Source organism: Lepus europaeus, chromosome 3, assembly GCF_033115175.1.
Source record: "Lepus europaeus isolate LE1 chromosome 3, mLepTim1.pri, whole genome shotgun sequence".
Taxonomy (NCBI): domain Eukaryota; kingdom Metazoa; phylum Chordata; class Mammalia; order Lagomorpha; family Leporidae; genus Lepus; species Lepus europaeus.
The window spans coordinates 126,656,277-126,676,171 of NC_084829.1; the positions used below are offsets into that span (position 1 = coordinate 126,656,277).

Genomic DNA, 19,895 nt, shown 5'->3' on the forward strand with positions numbered 1-19,895 from the left:
ATAGGGGCTCTCATAAATTTTTGTTGAAAACCTAAATCATAGTTTCCACAGTGCACCCATATACACTGCAGCCCACTTTCACCCGTCTCTCATTTCTAGTCCTGATTCTATACCATGTGGTTAGACAAAGCATAGCTCTTTGCCACCAAGTTTGCATCTAGCTGCCAAATATTCATCATATCTTAGATTTCAGGAATTCTACAGCTACCATTATTTGCTAGCCATTTTCTTAATATTTTGGGTTGACTTGATTTTAGTGGAAAGTCTAGTTAACTGCTATTTAATGTTAGGTTTGTCTTATTGCTGTGGCTTTATTTTAAAGTATTTATAGACTATAAATATTAGACTCCCTTCAGGAAATTATTATTCAGTAAGAGAAAAAGAAAAGTTTTCCAAGTTTTAGAAGAAATCATTTCCATTAAAAACAGTATTTTCCCCACATAATAATAACGGTAGAGCACCAGCTCTGCTATATTTAGCAGCTGGTAAATACATTCCTTTCTGCGACTGTTAAGAATTCTGTAAACCCACTGGTGCAGGCACAGACCTTCAAATTACAGTGATTGAATGTGGTAAAAGATACAGCAGAACACTCTTATCTTAACTATCATAATTCAAATTATATCTGCTATTGGCTTTGATAAACTCCAAATATAACATGTATGCAGTTTACAGGTGCATAAATGTGCATGCATGCACATGTCTTTCTGTATATGCATATAAAGATAGATATATGCCTACTTATGGACACACATGTATACATATGTGTATTTAAATAACAGTAAATTTAATTCATTTTGTGATTAACACATTGTTATTTTTTTTTTAGCAACCTAACCAAGTAGCAACCTAACCCACTGGTGTTGTGGCACATTGTTATTTTGAAACATTAAAACCATCAAAACAGTATTTCAAAAATAACAACATCTATATATGGTTGAATATTTAAACATGAACAGAGACTTCTCTTTCTTCATATATCATACTATCAGAATGTAAAAATGGACTATGTCCCAGTAAGTAATTATATTTACTCAACAAGGCTTTTGTATCTGTTTTTCTATCTATTCCTAACTCTCCCAAATTGCCTAAGTGGTTCTGCAGACCTACCCATTGTCAGTTTTATTTTGGAAGTTTTAACTTATGAATACATAAAAACACTGACTTTCAGTATTTTCTAGGGTGGATGCAAAACAGTTTAAAAGAGATTGCCAAGTAATTCAAATTTTCAACATTCAATTTTTCTTAAAGTGAACTTTGCCAAGCATTCCAGAGGAACCATGAAACATTTCTTAATTTTCAGTGACCGTAACATTGTTCTCAATTTAAATAGAATTATGTAACAATGAAGTCCCAAGATATAGTAGAATCTGTTATACTGACTTAGACAAGAAGGAAACTCTGCACTCTCTCTCTTGGTGCATGGATCACTTTTTAAAATTATTTATTATTTCATTTAAAATAATTTATTTGATATTAAGCATCTTCAAAGTGTATGTATGTAAAAGAATTAAGTTCTTTTACCAGGTGTTCTTAGGAACAGCCCACTTAAAATCAATTACTGTATTATTAATACTTCCAATTAAATATTTCCTGCTTTGAAGTCTTTATTATTTTTTTTGACAGGCAGAGTTAGTGAGAGAGAGAGAGACAGAGAGAAAGGTCTTCCTTCCGTTGGTTCACCCCTCAGATGGCCGCTAAGCCTGGTGCGCTGCGCCGATCCAAAGCCAAGAGCGAGGTGCTTCCTCCTGGTCTCCCATGCTGGTGCAGGGCCCAAGCGCTTGGGCCATCCTCCACTGCCTTCCCGGGCCACAGCAGAGAGCTGGACTGGAAGAGGAGCAACTGGAACAGAATCCAGCGCTCCAATCGGGACTAGAATCCCGGGGTGTCGGTGCCACAGGCAGAGGATTAGCCAAGTGAGCCGCCGTGCTGGCATGAAGTCTTTATTATTTTTTAAAACCCAAATAAATAGCTTCTCTTTTATATTTATTTTCTGTATTCACTTGGATGTCTGCATTAAATCCAATTCATTCATTCAATCAAAAACTCTTTGTTGACAACACATTCAATAAATAGCTATCTTGTGTAGAATCTCAGAATTATCAAGAAATGATCAAATCAAACAGACCCCTGTTTTCAAAAAAGTTTCAGTCAACATGAATGAATGCCCAGAAGAAGACATAGCAGAAAGGACAAATGTAAAAACAGCCTTGATTATGGAATTCTACTGGTCTCTTTACCCTGTCTCTTAAGGCCATTCATACGAAAGACCAATGTATTAGATTTTCATTTTATCATGAAAACCTGACACAGGACAACTGTGAGAAAAAAGGTTTATTTGGCTCACAGTTTTGGAGGTTCAGAGTCCGAATGGCATAGTGCAGGCTTAGCAAGGGCTGCTCTTTGGCTTCATCACTTTATGGTAAAGAAAGCAATGGTGACAGTGTGTGCAGGAGCAAACAAGTGATTACATCTGAAATCAGAAGCAGAAATAAAGGGAGTCTACACATTTCCTTTGGAGGGCACATCCCAATTGGTCAAAGACCTCCCAGTCGGCCCCGCCTCTTACAGGTGCCACTGCTGCCTAACAACACCACCTTCAGGAAGAAGCCTCAATCATTTGAAAACTTTAAAGGACACACACTACACCAAAACCACAGCAGCCAGACAGCAAATACTGTCAAGACAAGAATGCTTAAAAAGTCTCTATAGAAGTGGGGTTTTTTGGTTAAAAATAACATCAATTTTATGAATTTAGTTATTTTTTTAATTATCTACATTATAAAAATCAGTAAGTTGCTTTCATGTATTTGACACTTGCTTTGAACTCAGACCAGTTGTATTAGCCAAAGGGCTACTAAATTTTGTTTTTCTACCAATTATCTAACCACAGATAAATATGAAAGGTCATTGGTAGCATGTAACAAAGGACTTCTTCCACATATCAACTTATAACAGATATTAGGACATTTGCAATTAAGCTTTAGAAGGGGGAAAATTCTAAAAGCTTGCACTTCAACTTTTTTTTTAACTTTTTAATGATTTTTTTTATCTTTTATTTAATGAATATAAATTTCCAAAGTACAGCTTATGGATTATAATGGCTCCCCCCCCCACCCATAACTTCCCTCCCACCCGCAACCCTCCCCTTTCCCGCTCGCTCTCCCCTTCCATTCACATAAACTTTTAAAGTAACAGAACTTAGTTTTCAATGATGGAAATAACTTTCAATGCTGGTTTGATATATCATAATAGCTAAAATAACTGAAGTCACTTACTTGAGGTTTGACAAAATTTGAGACACTCCAAATCGGTTTAAGTTATGAATTGGTGTATACTCTTTTCATATAAAACCTTCATAAACAAGTGAAGAAAAAAATTTCCTTGGTTCTTAATTTTAGGGAAAGACATACTAATTTTATCATGTATATGGCATATTTGTAGCTCCAATTTAGAGTTCCCGCTGAATTCTGCCCATTTGCCAACTCATATCTCTCTCTCTGTTACACTTTTTTTTTTAAAGTTTATTTATTTATTTGAAAAGCAGAGTTACGGAGAGAGCAGGAGAGACACAGAGAGGTCGTCTGTCTGTGGGTTCACTCCCCATTTGGCCATAATGGCCAGGGCTGGGAAAGGCTGAAGCCAGGAGTCTGGAGCCCTATCCTGGTCTCCCACATGGGTGCAGGGGTTCAAGTACTTGGGCCATCTTCTGCTGTTTTCTCAGGCACATTAGCAGGGAGCTGGAATGGAAGTGGAGTAGCCTGGACTCAAACTGGTGCCCATATGGGATGCTTTGCTTTGCAAGCAGCAGCTTAATCCGCTGAGTCACAATCTCTGTTAAACTTCTAAAGTTTACTTATACTTAAGATACAGGTACTATATATCAAAGATCACGGCTTTACCCCTTGATCTAGCCTCACTATGTGTTCATTAGTTTATAGCATTTCTTTGAGTCTTAGTTTGTATAATTATGACAGTGTCTACTTATATACATCATAGGACAGTTACTACAGTTCACTTAGCTTTTGTGAGATGAATGCTTTGAAAACAAAAAGTGGTATACAAATATAAAGTGTTAGAAAAATCCGCTGATAATATATGCTTTTCTCTCACAAGATATCCCTTATTTTGAACTGTTTTCCTGTCATTCTTCAGCACCTACCCCTGTCAAGATGTCTTCTCTAATTCAGTGGCTATGACTAGAGAGTGGCATGTGCATTTCCAACAGTTACCTAAAAGTAATTGCCATCTACCAAGCCTCACTTTTTGGGTACATCATAAAATCTGCAAAATTAGTGATTCCAAGCCCTATTCATATTTTTAGACCTCTTTATTATATGCACCTTACCCCAACTCCTCAACTACAGAATTTTACTCCTTTGGTATCCACACATATACCAATTCACAGGTTGCAATAAAAATACACCTTCTCAAATCTTTCTCATACAGTCTTTGTCCCTATGTTTGGTTAGTTACACTTACAAAACACCCCGTTACACAAGGGCTCACCTATATTTTAAGTTATCACCAGCCTCTTAGAGTGACCGCTACATTAGTTGTCTCTGAGTTTCCATGCCTACCATGTTGCCAGGGAAAATGTCTTTTTCATACAAATCTGATCATACTAATCACTCAATTGACACCCCCCATCCAAGGCACCCACCCCGAGTGGCTACAGGCTAATTTCTTTGATGTATCTCACAGAGGATTACATAGTTTAGATCTGCCTTATACTTCAGTCTTCTTGATACCTCATTCTGCATTCCCTAACCCTTGTGCATCAGTTGCATCAAATCATGCCAGTCTCCTTCTTGATTTGGGTAATTGTGCTGCTGTAGCCATATGGCCATTTAGGCAATGATAAATACTAATTCATTTTTTGAGATTAAGTTCAAGTGTGAGGCACTCTGAAACTACCTCTCCACTACCAACGTCTCTATCACTCGTAAAATAATAGTATATAAATATTATTTCAAAACATGATTTAGAGATACAAGTTATTATTAGAATGGGAAAAAAGATAAAAGCCTGACAAAGTAAAATTCTATTTTCTGACTTAGAATCACAAGATTTTATTGCTGAAAGGGTTGTTATAGTGAATCCAGACCAAAGTTTTCTGTGGTTTCCATATAAAAAGTAAAAGCTCTTGCCTGAAGATGAAGCTTGGGAAATTTGTATTTAGTTGTGTAATACTGACTGTACAATTCAGTGATCCTTATACAGCATTTAGGAAAGCAGTCACTACTCAAGTTTTTTAAAAAGCTGAAATGATAGAATCTCAAGTTCATGGTCTCCATTTCTCTCACTTCCTACAGCCAGTATTGTAACCTTCTTAAAGAAATGAAGTTAGGGGGCCTGTGCTGTGGCGTGGTAGGCTAAGCCTCTGCTTGTGGTGCCGGCATCCCGTAAGGGTGCTGGTTGCATCCGGGCTGCTCCTCTTCCCATCCAGCTCTTTGCCTAGGGCCTGGGAAAGCAGTAGAAGATGTCCCAAGTGCTTGGGCCCCTGCAACCATGTGGGAGACCTGGAAGAAGCTCAAGGTTCCTGGCTTCTGATCTGCCCAGCTCTGGCCTTTGGGGCTATTTGGGAGTGAACCAGCAGATGGAAGACCTTTCTCTCTGTCTCTCCTTCTCTCTGTCTATAGCTCTATGTCTCAAATAAACAAATAAAAATCTTTTAAAAAACACAAGTAAAGTTTGCCATCATTTCACATTCAAAATTCACTGCCCCTGTTATAAATTCACCGGCCAAGAAGAAGAAGTCATTGAGAGTTGGGACAACCAGGTCTTCCTTGCTTTTTCAAAAATCTATTCTTACAGAAATCTTTGTCTAAAAAGGCAAAATGTGAAAAAGCAAGAAAAATTGTTGTAGCACAGTATTAACTGTGCTGTATTTCATTAGCAAAAGTTTTAGAGAAAGAGGTAAATGAGCAAGGTACTTTGGCAGTGGAAACTATGAAAGTTTCAGTGGAAACTGTATGAAACTCATGCAGAGTTCTCTACTGGAGAACTTGCAAGGCATCTAAAACCCAGTGTCTAAAACTGAAATTTATCTTAAGATATGTCAGTTTTTTGAGACTCCGAATATATAAACCATGTTTATAGTAATCACTAATATATTCAAACATATCTCACAATTGACAGATGTTTCAGGGTGCATACAATTATGGTTGTGTGATTTCTCTCAACAGTCCCATTTCAGGAACAGGGATATATTTGCATAAATTACTTTGATCCATTTTTATTAAACCCAGGGTGACTCAGTGACCTGAACTTGGAGTGATTGTCTTTCAAGTTGAGGTCCACTTCTTCATTTACAGTTCTTATGGAAAGGTTTTACAGGTTTTTAACCTATGCCTATTGCTTTTTGAGATGGATTCTGATGGGTATTGAACAGTGGAACTCATTTGTCTCTTTCTTTTTTAGGGTCTTGTCCAGCTTAAAATATGTACACATTTTCTGTAAGTCTCCAATGCTGAGTTCCTGGCATGAAAAATGACCCTGTTACTTGGGAAGAAGTTTTCACTTACAAGTCCCCCAGGCCCTATAATGTCTAAACCTCCTGTGCCACTTTATATGCTCACCCCACCCCACAGAGGAGCATGTACAGGAAAAGCAGACTTCCCTTCCCCCACACGTTTCCTCAGTTTATTTACAAAACGTCTTGGAACGAGAATGAGCTGCTTGTGGTTCCTGTGGCTGATTCAGGGATGATTTCCTACAGGCAAAGGATGCTGGTCAACCGAATGACCTCTCTGTAGCTAACCCATGCACCCTTGTGGTAAGGCTGTTGGGTCATATGGGTGCCCCTTCTAACTAAGCCTGGAGAAATTTGTTTTTGTGGTTAAGAACTTTGTAATAACCAACATCACTGTGAAGACAGATTTAATAATGACAAGGTCCAGCAGATGCTGTCCCTTCCACTACCAACAAAAAATGTCAGAAATACACTGGGAAACATTTAGAGTCTGTGCATCAACATTTGCTTCTCAAAGGATCATGATTTATTTTTCCTTCCAGCGTACTGAGAAGATGATAGTCATTACCATAATTTTTGAATCAAGAACACCTTAGGCCAGAAAGTCATCCAGACACCTTTGCGTGGGAGTTGCTTGTTCGCAGTTCCCACCAGCTCATCTATATGTGATGATGACTACTAGTTAATAGTCATAAGAAAGTCCAATGTGGTGAAAATCTCAAATAAATTGGAATCTCCCAAATGTTTGTTAATATTTATTGAAACTTGATAATGAGTGCTCTGATCCCATACACTGGTGACTCTTGGAAACCTAGGAATATGTGAAGGAGGGATTTGTATGGTGGACTTGTTCATCCTCACCCAATGCACATTTCACTTGAGTAGGTGCAAGATGAAGGCACAGGAACTATAAGATGGCTCTCCTAAAAGATAAAATATTGAATGTAAATTACCATAAATGCATAAAATTCATGCAGAAATACTGGTAAGATATGCATCACGTTTTTACCATTTTATCAGCTTTGCAGGTTGCTGAGTAGATAGCAACATTACTTTCTTTTTTTTTTTTTTTGGACAGTCAGAGTGGACAGTGAGAGAGACAGAGAGAAAGATCTTTTGCCGTTGGTTTACCCTCCAGTGGCCGCCGCAGCCGGCATGCTGAGGCTGGCACATCTGCTGATCCGAAGCCAGGAGCCAGGTGCTTCTCCTGGTCTCCTATGCAGGTTCAGGGACCAAGGACTTGGGCCATCCTCCACTGCACTCCCGGGCCATTGCAGAGAGCTGGCCTGGAAGAGGGGCAACCGGGACAGAATCTGGCGCCCCGGCCAGGACTAGAACCCAGTGTGCCGGCGCAGCAAGCGGAGGATTAGCCTACTGAGCCATGGCGCCGGCCAATAGCAACATTTCATAAATCAGTTAGAACTGAATCAGAGTAAGATCATCTTCTCTGACATATAGTAGTTGAAGAAAGATTTCCCAGAATACATCGCTTTTAATCATTAGGCCCCAAGTTATAATATAGACTTGCTGATTAAATTAGAGATGTGCTTATCTCCCACTACATAAGTGAAAATCAAAAGTAATCTATATTCATTTCAACAAGCAAAAAATTACCAATTCTCAGTCTTCCAGGACACTAATTCTCAGAGATATTTTATTCTGTAAGTTGTTTGAGACAATACATTCTTATTTTTCAAATGCTCAAATTTTAAGCTCTTGAAAATCAAGAACAATACAGACGTAAAAAAGAAAAAACATCAGATCATAAAAAAGTTAAGGAAAAAATTGACTTTTTCAGCCATTGCAATCAACTTGAAAGTTAATGGCCAGCGCCGTGGCTCACTAGGCTAATCCTCCACCTGCGGCGCCAGCACACCAGGTTCTAGTCCCGGTCGGGGCGCCAGATTCTGTCCCGGTTGCCTCTCTTCCAGGCCAGCTCTCTGCTATGGCCTGGGAGTGCAGTGGAGGATGGCCCAAGTGCTTGGGCCCTGCACCCGCATGGGAGACCAGGAGAAGCACCTGGCTCCTGCCATCGGATCAGCGCGATGCGCGGGCCGCAGCACGCCGGCCGCAGCGGCCATTGGAGGGTGAACCAACAGCAAAAGGAAGACCTTTCTCTCTCTCTCTCTCTCTCTCTCTCTCTCTCTGTCCACTCTGACTGTCAAAAAAGAAAGAAAGAAAGAAAGAAAGTTAATGATGGGGGCCAGCGTTGTGGCATAGCGAGCTAAGACACTGCCTATGACATTGACATCCTGTATGAGCACTGGCTAAAGTCCGAGCTGCTCTGCTGTTGATCCAGCTCCCTGCTAATGTGCCTGGAAAAAGCAGTGGGAGCTAGCCCAAGAACTGGGGCCCTTGTCACCTATGTGGAAGACCAGAGTGGAGTTCCTGGCTCCTGGCTTCCGCGCAGCCCAGCCCCCAGTGTCACAACCAATTTGGGTTGTGAATGAATCAGTGGATGGAAGATCTCTTTATTTCTCTGTCTCTCCCTCTCTTTCTAACTCTGCCTTTCAAGTAAATAAAATACATCTTTATACAAATAAAAAGAAAGCTAATTAAATATAATGTATATACTGCCCAGGAAATGTCATTTAACTTCTGTACCTATGATTTAACCTTTCTTTGTGTCTTCTCCATTTGTCTCCCCAGTGCATCCTAATGTCAGTCAAGGCTGCCAAGGAGGCTGTGCAACGTGTTCAGATTACAATGGATGTTTGTCATGTAAGCCCAGACTATTTTTTGTTCTGGAAAGAATTGGCATGAAGCAGATTGGAGTGTGTCTCTCTTCATGTCCAAGTGGATATTATGGAACTCGATATCCAGATATAAATAAGTGTACAAGTAAGTGCCTTCCCAAAATTATATTTTTATCTCATCCTTGGGGACTTTTCCAGACTGACATGGCCTCTAATATAGTTGTGATATTCAATGTTAAATAAGAAAATAAGAATGTTTATCTGATAATTAAGCTAAATCACATTTCTACCACTAACTTAGAAAAGGTACGTTCATTATAACTGTAAAAACAAAGGTTGAGAACATGATTGCTAATCACTGAACCTGTAGAAAAGAACTATAAATGTCAATTCCACTTGTTCCTATTTCCATCACAAAATCCAAGTATTTAATAACTTGAAAAGTCATTTTAGCTATTTTGGCTTCAGAAAGGATTCCAGTATACAACTGATGATCAATGAATAAATATCCATCCACTGGAAATATATGCTAGAGGCACCCTTTTCTGGATCCTAAGACTACCCTCCTCATTGAAACCCAAACTGATATTTTAAAACTATAAATTAGGAAATATTGCTCTGTTATGCAACTATCACGCATAGTTGTGCCTGCCTCTCCAAACTCACACCCTACAGCCCTCACACAATCATTGCTCCAGCCTCACTGGCCTTCTTACAAGATCTTCTTATACGATCTGTATTAACCTGGCTGTTCTGGCAGTCTGGAATGTCTTGACCACGCCTATGCTTGATTGGCTGTCTCAATTAAGATTCTGCTCCTTTGTCACCTTCTCATTGAGACATTCCATGACCATCTTTTCCAAAATAATCAGCCTTCTCCCCTTACAAGTAATTCTCCATCTCTTTTTATCTTCCATTAGCATATGTTATTTTTTCCAGAGCCCTTATCACTCTGGAAGCAGACTGACTGCTTTGTGACCCTGGGGTAGTTATGTAGTCTTTTGGAGCCTCAGATTCTGTAAAATAGGAATCATGACAGTGACTACCTCATTGGATTACTGTAGAGTGTTAAGGATTTAATATTGTGAAATATTTGTCGCAATCCTGGCTTATAGTAATTACCATCTGAGGGTCAACCGTTATTGTTTATTGTTACTGCATCTCTCATGTTAGAATATGAGCTTCATGAAGACTAGGAGTTACTTCTCTTGGGCACTGCTAGCCAGAAATATCTAAAATAATGCCTAGATCATTGTGGGTTATCAGATATCTGAGGTTGATGTTTGGCACAGTGGTTAAGATGTCACTTGGGATACCAGCACCCTATATCATAATACTTGCTGCAAGTCCTATTCTCATCCAGCTTCTTCTAATGTATACCCTGTGGGGCTGCATGTAATGGCTTCAGTACTTGAGTTCTTGCCACCCACGTGGAAAACCTGGAATGAAATTCCAGTTCCTGACCTTGGCCTTGGTCTAGGGCTAGCCCTGGTTGCTGCAGCCTTTTGGGAATGAGCCAGGAGATAGAAGAGCTCTCTGAAATAAAACGTAAATAAATAAATAAGCTTTGTGGCTTAAAAGAAATTTGTGACATTGATGGTTCTTAAAACAGAACAAAGGTAATACCCAAGTATATTTTTTAAAAAATTAATGAAATATTTCACTATCATTTAATATAAATGGTTGATCTTATAAATATTCTTGACTGTGTATACACAAGTTGAATATACTTTATCAGAAATGTTTAGCAGAAGTATTTCAGGTTTCACAGGTTTTTTTTTTTTTGTTTTTAGAATAGTTGTATAGACTTTATTGATGGAGCATCTATCCCTAATCCAAACATCTAAAACCTGAAATGTTCTGAAATCTGAAACTTTTTGACCTTCATGTCAGTGCTAAAAATATTTTTCATTTTGGAGTGTTTTTGATTTCAGCTTTTTAGATTAGTGATTCTCAACCTTTATAACGATAAAAATGTTCCCTAAGGTAGTTAGGACAATGTTTTTGAATTCAACAACTGATGTACATCAACTAAATGACTGTGGAGTGATCTTTAATTCAGTTTGCAAAATAACTTCGAACCCAAGTGTTTGACACAAAGTTGCATGTATATGTGTTGGAAGCATGCAGAACTGGTCCAACAATATTGATGAGAAGATAATGAAATCATATTTATCTCTTTTTTTTCTCTTGCAGAATGCAAAGCTGACTGTGATACTTGTTTCAACAAAAATTTCTGCACAAAATGTAAAAGTGGATTTTACTTACACCTTGGAAAGTGCCTTGACAATTGTCCAGAGGGGTTGGAAACTAACAACCACACCATGGAGTGCGTCAGTATAGGTGAGGAAGGCCTCCAGATTTAGCATGGATGAGAAATACCACACATGATAGTGCCAGCGTGTGTGGAGGTGCTTCGCAAGTCCTATTGCATAAGAACCTGAAGGATTTTCCCTAAGAGGTTCACAGCAGATTTCTTTATGAAGACACTCTAAATGTGTTCCCATAGCCTTCCTCACAGCATGTAGCACAGTACAACTTAAAGGTCGAGGGGCACTCGATTATTCCTTAGAGGCAATAATTGTTTCAACTATTCTGATCAGGATAGATTCATTTCATAGCATTACTAAGTGAAGTTTTAGTTACAGCAAAACAAATATGAGAGAGAGAGAGAGAGAGAGAGAGTGTGTGTGTGTGTGTGTGTGTCAATATCTTGGTCTTGAACTAGATTTTCACCTAAGGGAAAGAATTTCACGAAACACCTAAGTTTAATGTCAACCAGTGAGCAAAGTTATTTTCCAAAGGTGGAAAACATTTTCTTCTTTATAGCTCAGTGGCTAGATTAAAGATTCAGAGCACTGGCTGGCGCTGTGGCTTACTTGGTTAATCCTGCGCCTGCGGTGCCGGCATCCCATATAGGCGCCGGGTTCTAGTCCCGGGTGTTCCTCTTCCAGTCCAGCTCTCTGCTGTGGCCCAGGAAGGCAGTGGATGTTGGCCCCACATGGGAGACCAGGAGGAAGCACCTGGCTCCTAGTTTTGGATTGGTATAGCGCCGGCCATAGCAGCCATTTGGAGAGTGAAGCAACGGGAGGAAGACCTTTCTCTCTGTCTCTCTCTCACTATTTATAACTCTACCTGTCAAATAAATTTTTAAAAAATTAAAATAAGATTTAGAGCACTGAGACCGATAGAGTTAAGTGCTTTACTTTTTTCTCTCACACAGCTTTGCTGAGATGTTCTGCTTACACAGATATTCAGCAACGAGAAAGAGAAGATTTTGAACTTACTCAAACTGACAGAACAAGACAGTCCTGGGGTCTGACTAATTGCAGGCTAAATTTCCTGGAGGGGAGGTCCCTCAGATAAGTTGTTTGTCTAAATAACAGATCCCTGTCAGGCTATATTTTCCCTCTTTTAAATGTCTCACAGCTACTACAGCTACAAATTTGATGAACACTTGGGGAGCAGATGCTAAACCTAATGGGAAAACAGCATACCAAATTTCAAACTCCCCTAGGCAGTAACTGCAAGAACCTTTGATGCTGCCCTGCTATTGGCATATGCGCACAAATGCCCTCCTAAATCAGTATAAGATAGTGTCCAGGTCTTCCCTGAGGTCCTACAGCACCATCACTAGAATTTGAAGTGCTGGAGAAATAACTCTAAGTGGTGGTTTAACCACTACAGGTCCACCACAGAACTGCTATTGTTAAACAATGCTTTTGGTAAAATGAAATAAATGAATTATATTTTAAAGAAAATGTCAGAAGCCTCTGGAAAAACAATAGTTCATGGCCCACTTTAGTTAAGCTTTTCTTTTCTAGTTAATAAAAACACAGGAAGGCCGGCGCCTTGGCTTAACAGGCTAATCCTCTGCCTTGCAGCGCCAGCACACCGGGTTCTAGTCCCGGTTGGGGCGCTGGATTCTATCCCGGTTGCCCCTCTTCCAGGCCAGCTCTCTGCTGTGGCCCGGGAGTGCAGTGGAAGATGGCCCACATGCTTGGGCCTTGCACCCACATGGGAGACCAGGAGAAGCACCTGGCTCCTGGCTTCGGATCAGCGAGATGTGCCGGCCGCAGCGGCCATTGGAGGGTGAACCAACGGCAAAAAGGAAGACCTTTCTCTCTGTCTCTCTCTCTCTCATTATCCACTCTGCCTGGAAAAAAAAAAAAAAAAAAAAAACACAGGAAAACAATTTGGGGAGAAGGCAGAAGGTACCTGAGAATGCACTTCAAGTTCATGTCTTTGTAAGTCTTGACGGCTGATGATTAGAGGTCATAAAGTTCCAAAGAGTAGGAAAAAATAGGAAACCACTTTTGTGGAATATTCAAGAAGAGAGATTCAGGAGGAGTTTCAGAAAATTTGTGATTTTTCTCTACCCAGGAAAAAGACACATATTTAGATTTTCTTAGTTGTTGAATGTGTAGCAGTTAAGTCTATCAGAGACAACATTCAACACTAGGCACTGTTAGATGAGCCTTTAAAGCTTAGTAGTATGTACACTGCTAGTAAGACTAAAACTGTGTCCTGCCATAGTTAAATGTAAGAAATCCATGTCTTTTAGAATAGGGGCTAGCAATCTACGAGCCATTTGCTGGGAGTGGGTTGTCATACAGCAGTTGAGATATATTAGGGGTCCCTACATCCCATATCAGAATGCTGAGTCTGAGTTGCTACTCCACTCTGATCCAGTTTCCTGCACCCTGGGAAGCAGCAGCTGATGGACCAAGTACTTGGGTTCCTTCCACCCATGTGAGAGACCCAGACTGAGTTCTGGAGTCCTGGCTTCAGCGTGACACAGTCCCAGCTATTGTAAGCTTCTGTGGGGTGAACCAGCAGATCAAAGATCTCTCTCTGTCTCTTTCTATTCCTGTTGTTTGGCCTTTTGAATAAAATAAAAATAGAAATAAAAGATTTATTAAATCTGACTTATTTAACAGGTCCAACTGACCTACAACATGGTGGTAGTAAAATCAGCCAATTTTCACCAATGTCAGTTCTCATTGCTTGCTCTATTCAGGATATTTCCCATTGTGTGGTGTCTGGCCTCCAGGCACTATGTCATTTTATGGAAAATGACCCGTTTCATTATCACAAAGGAATACTAAAGCCTGTTCCTTTAAGACATCTAAAAACTAAGACCCAGACAGCTGAAATGATGACTCCAAAGACACACTGAAACTTATTGCAGGGCTATGATTAGTAGTTTAAGTTTAGCTTCCCACTCATCCAATAGAATGTGTCTTTTCCTTTGTGAAATCTATACTGTCATACTCACTTCCTACCTAGATGCCAGATTGAGAGGAAAAGTATCAAATAGAAAATACTGCTCTGATATATAAGAATATTTTAAAAAGTTCATTGAAAAAAATGGACTGAACATCTAAGTTTATTTTGGTGCAAAACTAAAATTGAAATCCAGGCAGAGGCTTTTCATAATATATAGTTCCATGAACTTTTTGAAGATCTTGAGTAGAGCTGGGGTGAAAACCAATATTACAACACATCTACTCTCCGTGACCTGTAGGTCAGATTAAACACAAACACTCAATGAACCCAGTTTTATGAGAGAACACATTCTTTATACATTGGGCTCCAGATACGTGCTTCCTTTCTGCACTGTCATTCTGCCATTTTCCTTGTTTCTCATGAACAGCTGGACTTACGTAGCCATGGAGAGAAGATGTGCCACTCCAAATACTGGGTAGCAAGGACATGCTCTTGCTGTGTTCTCTAAGGGGCCATGCAGTTAGTCAACAAGAATTAGAGCAAAAGAGTAATGGTGTTGTAAGGCCATTACTGGTAGGACATCCAGTTCAAGTTTCCTTCCAATTCTGGAATCTCTTTTACAACATCTCAGGCTGATGATCAACCACAGCAGGACCATTTCCAGGGACAGGGAGATCATTACTTTTTTGAGACACTTGCCTCATTAGTGAATAGTTAGAGATTTCCAGTGTTACAGTTTTTCTCAACACAGAAGATAGAAGAAACACAGAAGCTGACTATTTCTGTTTTTAACTGGAAATTTTTTTCTGAAAAGAGCCTTGTATCATATGAAGGAGATACTATTGCAAGTTGTTTCAGTAATTGTAAATTGTCAAATTTTATAGATATAAATGTAAGAATAGCACTTTTCATATGTATCTATTCATTGGAAGTGCAAATATGTGTTATAAAATCCAAGGAAGTCATGATAGCTAAGAAACACCGAACAGATACAGAAAAAGGAAGAAATTTCTAAAACAAGCCACAGAAAAAGTACATGAGTTCATCTCAGGAATGACTCAATCTAGTTAATTCTAGAAGCAGGTTATCTTCTGAAATTGACCCAGAACTTAACTTAAAATAGATGCTGCTGTGCCTGAACAATACCCAGTAATAAGTGGCAATATTTAAACAGCCAATCATACATAAAGCAGAAGAGATACTCAGTGCAGGTCCAAGATTTGGCTTGGTTTTCTGCTCAACCATTCACTAGTGATCTAAATCACTCCCAGAATCTGCAAATTTGCTCCCAGAATCTGCAAATCAACATCACCTGTATTGTTAGAAAGACAAAATCACATCTCCATCTCAGTCAAATGAATCAGAAACTCTGGAGGTGGGATCCAGCATTCTGTGTCTTAGCAGACCCTTCTGGTGACTCTGATGCTTGCTGAAGATTGAGAATCAATTCTTCAGCACATGATAACAGTTCTCTCAAGTTCTGGTTAGGATTAGCCAATAATTGAAGCAGGGCTCTAGAAATTGTGAATTTTGAGTAATTACGTTGGTGATTAGGTTATTAAAATATGGAGGAAATAGAACCCTATGCAACAATGAGTTTTCCTGATCTTTTTAATTCTAAGAGCTGAAAATATTCCATTCTGGCATTTCCCATTCTATTTCTTTTAATATTTAAGCATCCTGCCCGACTTCTATCTATCGGCAAGATCTTCCTTGGAGTTGGGGCAGGTATTAAAGGAAGTCAACCTTTTACTTTGTTTAACGACAGTGCAAGTGGTTTGAACAAGTGAAACTTTTTTGATCTGTTTCAGTGCACTGTGAGGCGAGTGAATGGAGCACTTGGAGTCCATGCACGAAGAAAGGAAAAACTTGTGGCTTCAAAAGAGGGACTGAAACACGGGTCCGGGAAATAATTCAGCACCCTTCAGCAAAGGGTAACCTGTGTCCCCCGACAAGTGAGACAAGAAAGTGTACAGTGCAAAGAAAGAAGTGTCAAAAGGGAGAACGAGGTACAATCACACTAACAAATATGCTTGCTTGAATCCTTATCATTCAGTGCATAATGTGTACCAAAGAACATGTTGGCTATAAATTATGGAGTATAGATGTGGTAGTGTTTTAAAGTGGATCTGTACATGAGAACAAGAAACTACTATATGAGTGTGTGAACTGAATTCGATTAATGCAGCTGTATTATAAGCATTGGGGATACTATCTTTTCTATAATCCACCTTTCTTTTGCCTAAGATATCTTTCAGGAAGTTCATAAACACATGGTTGAATGCCATGTGATATAAGTCCATGGCAAACAGTCCCCACTATCAACCTACTCCTTACTTCATTGCCTGCATACAAAAGACAGGTGGAGCATCTCTAATCTGAAAATATGAAATCTAAAATGACCCCAAATCTAAATTTTTTAAGTGCCGACTTGATGCCACAGATGGAAAACTCCATACCTTGAAAGTTTGTTATAGTGGCCGGCGCCGCGGCTCACTAGGCTAATCCTCCGCCTTGTGGCGCCGGCACACCGGGTTCTAGTCCCGGTCGGGGCACCGATCCTGTCCCGGTTGCCCCTCTTCCAGGCCAGCTCTCTGCTGTGGCCAGGGAGTGCAGTGGAGGATGGCCCAAGTGCTTGGGCCCTGCACCCCATGGGAGACCAGGAGAAGCACCTGGCTCCTGCCATTGGATCAGCGCGGTGCGCCGGCCGCAGCGCGCCTACCGTGGCGGCCATTGGAGGGTGAACCAATGGCAAAAGGAAGACCTCTCTCTCTGTCTCTCTCTCACTGTCCACTCTGCCTGTCAAAAAAATAAAAAAATTTAAAAAATAAAAAAAAAGAAAGTTTGTTATAGTTACATAAAGCTATCAAAACTATTACATAAAATTACCTTCAGGTTACCAAATAAGGTATATATGAGATTACTTCAAAAAGTTAATAGAAAATGGAATGTAAAAGACAAGTTTATTTTGGTTCAAAAAATTCTGAAAGCAATTCATAATTTTTTCATAATCTGTATTTTCCATGAACTTGTTGAAATCCCTCCTGTGAAACATAAATGAATTTCATGTTTTAACTTGTATTCTATACCCAATATATCTTTATGTATATGTAAGTATTCCAAAATTGGAAAAAAATATGAAATTCAAGACATTTTTGGCCCCCACTATTTTGGATAACGGGTACTCAATCTGTAGTGCAGTAACAGTTAAACTTTTGTATTTAAACAGATATTTTCATTGTTAACTCTACATTGAATTAAATGACTGAAATCATATTTTATGAACAGAGCCCAACCATTGATGACATTCCCCCAGATGTTTGAATATTGCATTAATTTTCTATGCCAGATTATAGAATATATTAGTTAAATATTGACTGTGTCAGGACTTATTCTGAAATGTGAGTACCAAGAAGAAATATACCACTTAATATGATACTTGAGGAGGAATAAAATTCTAATGTAGAACTACAGTTGTTGACTTCTACATATAATTTTTCCATCTTTTTCATTAATGTCTTCTGCACTACTGCCTATAAATATGTTATAAAGCTTTATTTAACTGTCAGTAGTTATCCAGTGAACCTTTCCATTAATTGCAGTTTGAAAAAAGTTTGTCTTGGCCGGTGCCAAGGCTCACTTGGTTAATCCTCCACCTGCGGCGCCCGCACCCCGGGTTCTAGTCCCGGTTGGGGCACCGGATTCTGTCCCAGTTGCTTCTCTTCCAGTCCGGCTCTCTGCTGTGGCCCGGAAAGGCAGTGGAGGGTGGTCCAGGTGCTTGGGCCCTGCACCCACATGGGAGACCAGGAGGAAGCGCTTGGCTCCTGGCTTTTGGATAGGCACAGCGCGCCGCAGTAGCCATGTGGGGGGGTGAAACAATGGAAGGAAGACCTTTCTCTCTCTCTCTCTCTCTCTCTCTCACTGTCTAACTCTGCCTGTCAAAAAAAAAAGTTTGTCTCAATGACTGAACTCCCTTAGTTTATTTCATTAATTTATTCCTTCATTAAATATAGTTGTACTAATTACTTTCTTTTTTCTTTTTTAGATTCTTTTTTTAAACTTTTATTTAGTGAATATAAATTTCCAAAGTACAGCTTATGGATTATAATGGCTTCCCCCCCATAACTCCCCTCCCACCTGCAACCCTCCCCTTTCCCATTCCCTCTCCCCTTCCATGGACATCAAGATTCATTTTCAACTCTCTTTATATACAGAAGATCAGTTTAGTATATATTAAGTAAAGATTTCAACAGTTTGCCCCCACATAGCAACACAAAGTGAATCACACAGTGTTGAGCCCTAGGGATTCATAACTTAAAAGGGTACTTAACTGTCAGAGGTAAGAGTCCAGTACAGGGGGCTGAGATGTTTGAACAGAGAATCACAACGTCATGTAGTAAGAGAGATTATAGATATGTGATCAAACTTCAACAGAACACAGAAGACGTTGTGAGAACTTGAGCATTTTATTGCTCACATGTACAAGAATTTGTGTCACCTGTATGTTGCCATTCACTATACCAGAACAACCGGCCATCATTGGGACATATACAGATCAATGTTGCTATTATATTTCACCAGTTAATGTGATAACATTCTTGAAGACATGAGTTATTTTAAACAGAGCCTCAGACTTTTGTAAATTTGTAAGAGGTTTTGATTAAAATTGAGTTTAAGGAATGAAAGTTGGCTAATGAAAAAGGTCTTTCTGGCATTTGTTACCAATTAATTTAAAACATCTTAGATTTTTAAGGTTAGAAGTGAAAGTCAAATATTTCATCACTGTTCTGTTGGTGTGCTCCCATAACTGTACACTTACTTGTATTTGCTTACTAGATTTTTTTTTTAAATTAAATGACTTACAGGTGATCTTTGCTCAGATAATTTTTTCTGCAAAGATTCTATGTTACTAAACAGCATGTAGTATCCTTTGCTTTTAAAATATAAGTGAATAAACTTACTCAACAGAAAAATTAAATTAGGATACAAATTGCACCTTATTTCTTTTATTTAAGAATGTGGTCTTCTAATATAGTTTGCTAGCACTAGGCTTAAACATTTACATTGGAAATGTCACTTCTTAAACTAGCCACTTATAAATAATGCCACAAGACATCTGAAATAGTAACTTGTGACATAAGACTAAAGTGTTCTTTCTAATCTTTTTTACTCTACTCTAAGAATACGGCAACATTTTACATCTACAGAGAACTTTATACAGCAAGAAAAATTTAGATGTTTTATTCTTTTTCAGATTTGGTAATGCATAGTCTAAAAATAGAAAGTGTGGGTCACTTTTATAAATAAATTCCATATTTACATATACTCCTCATTCATTTTTTAATGTGTTTGTCAACAAATTTTCCAAAGCACCATAGAAACTCAAGATAGGAAGAAAACCATTTCTCCCTTCATTCCTTATTTCCCTAACAGTTTTCTTAAGTTTCTTTTCAAATATCTCATTTGAACATAAAGATTTCAAATCGATAAGTAAT

At 39.0% G+C, this 19,895-nt stretch overlaps 1 protein-coding gene across 1 annotated transcript in view; it reads left to right on the forward strand.

The window, feature by feature from the left end:
* Window positions 1-19,895, forward strand: part of RSPO3 (R-spondin 3) — an 87,882-nt gene that overhangs the window by 23,238 nt on the left and 44,749 nt on the right. Inside the window, exons 2-4 of the mRNA XM_062187708.1 lie at window positions 9,125-9,316; window positions 11,368-11,514; window positions 16,212-16,409. Coding sequence (XP_062043692.1) covers window positions 9,125-9,316; window positions 11,368-11,514; window positions 16,212-16,409 — 537 coding nt within the window. The remainder of the gene's footprint in view (window positions 1-9,124; window positions 9,317-11,367; window positions 11,515-16,211; window positions 16,410-19,895) is intronic.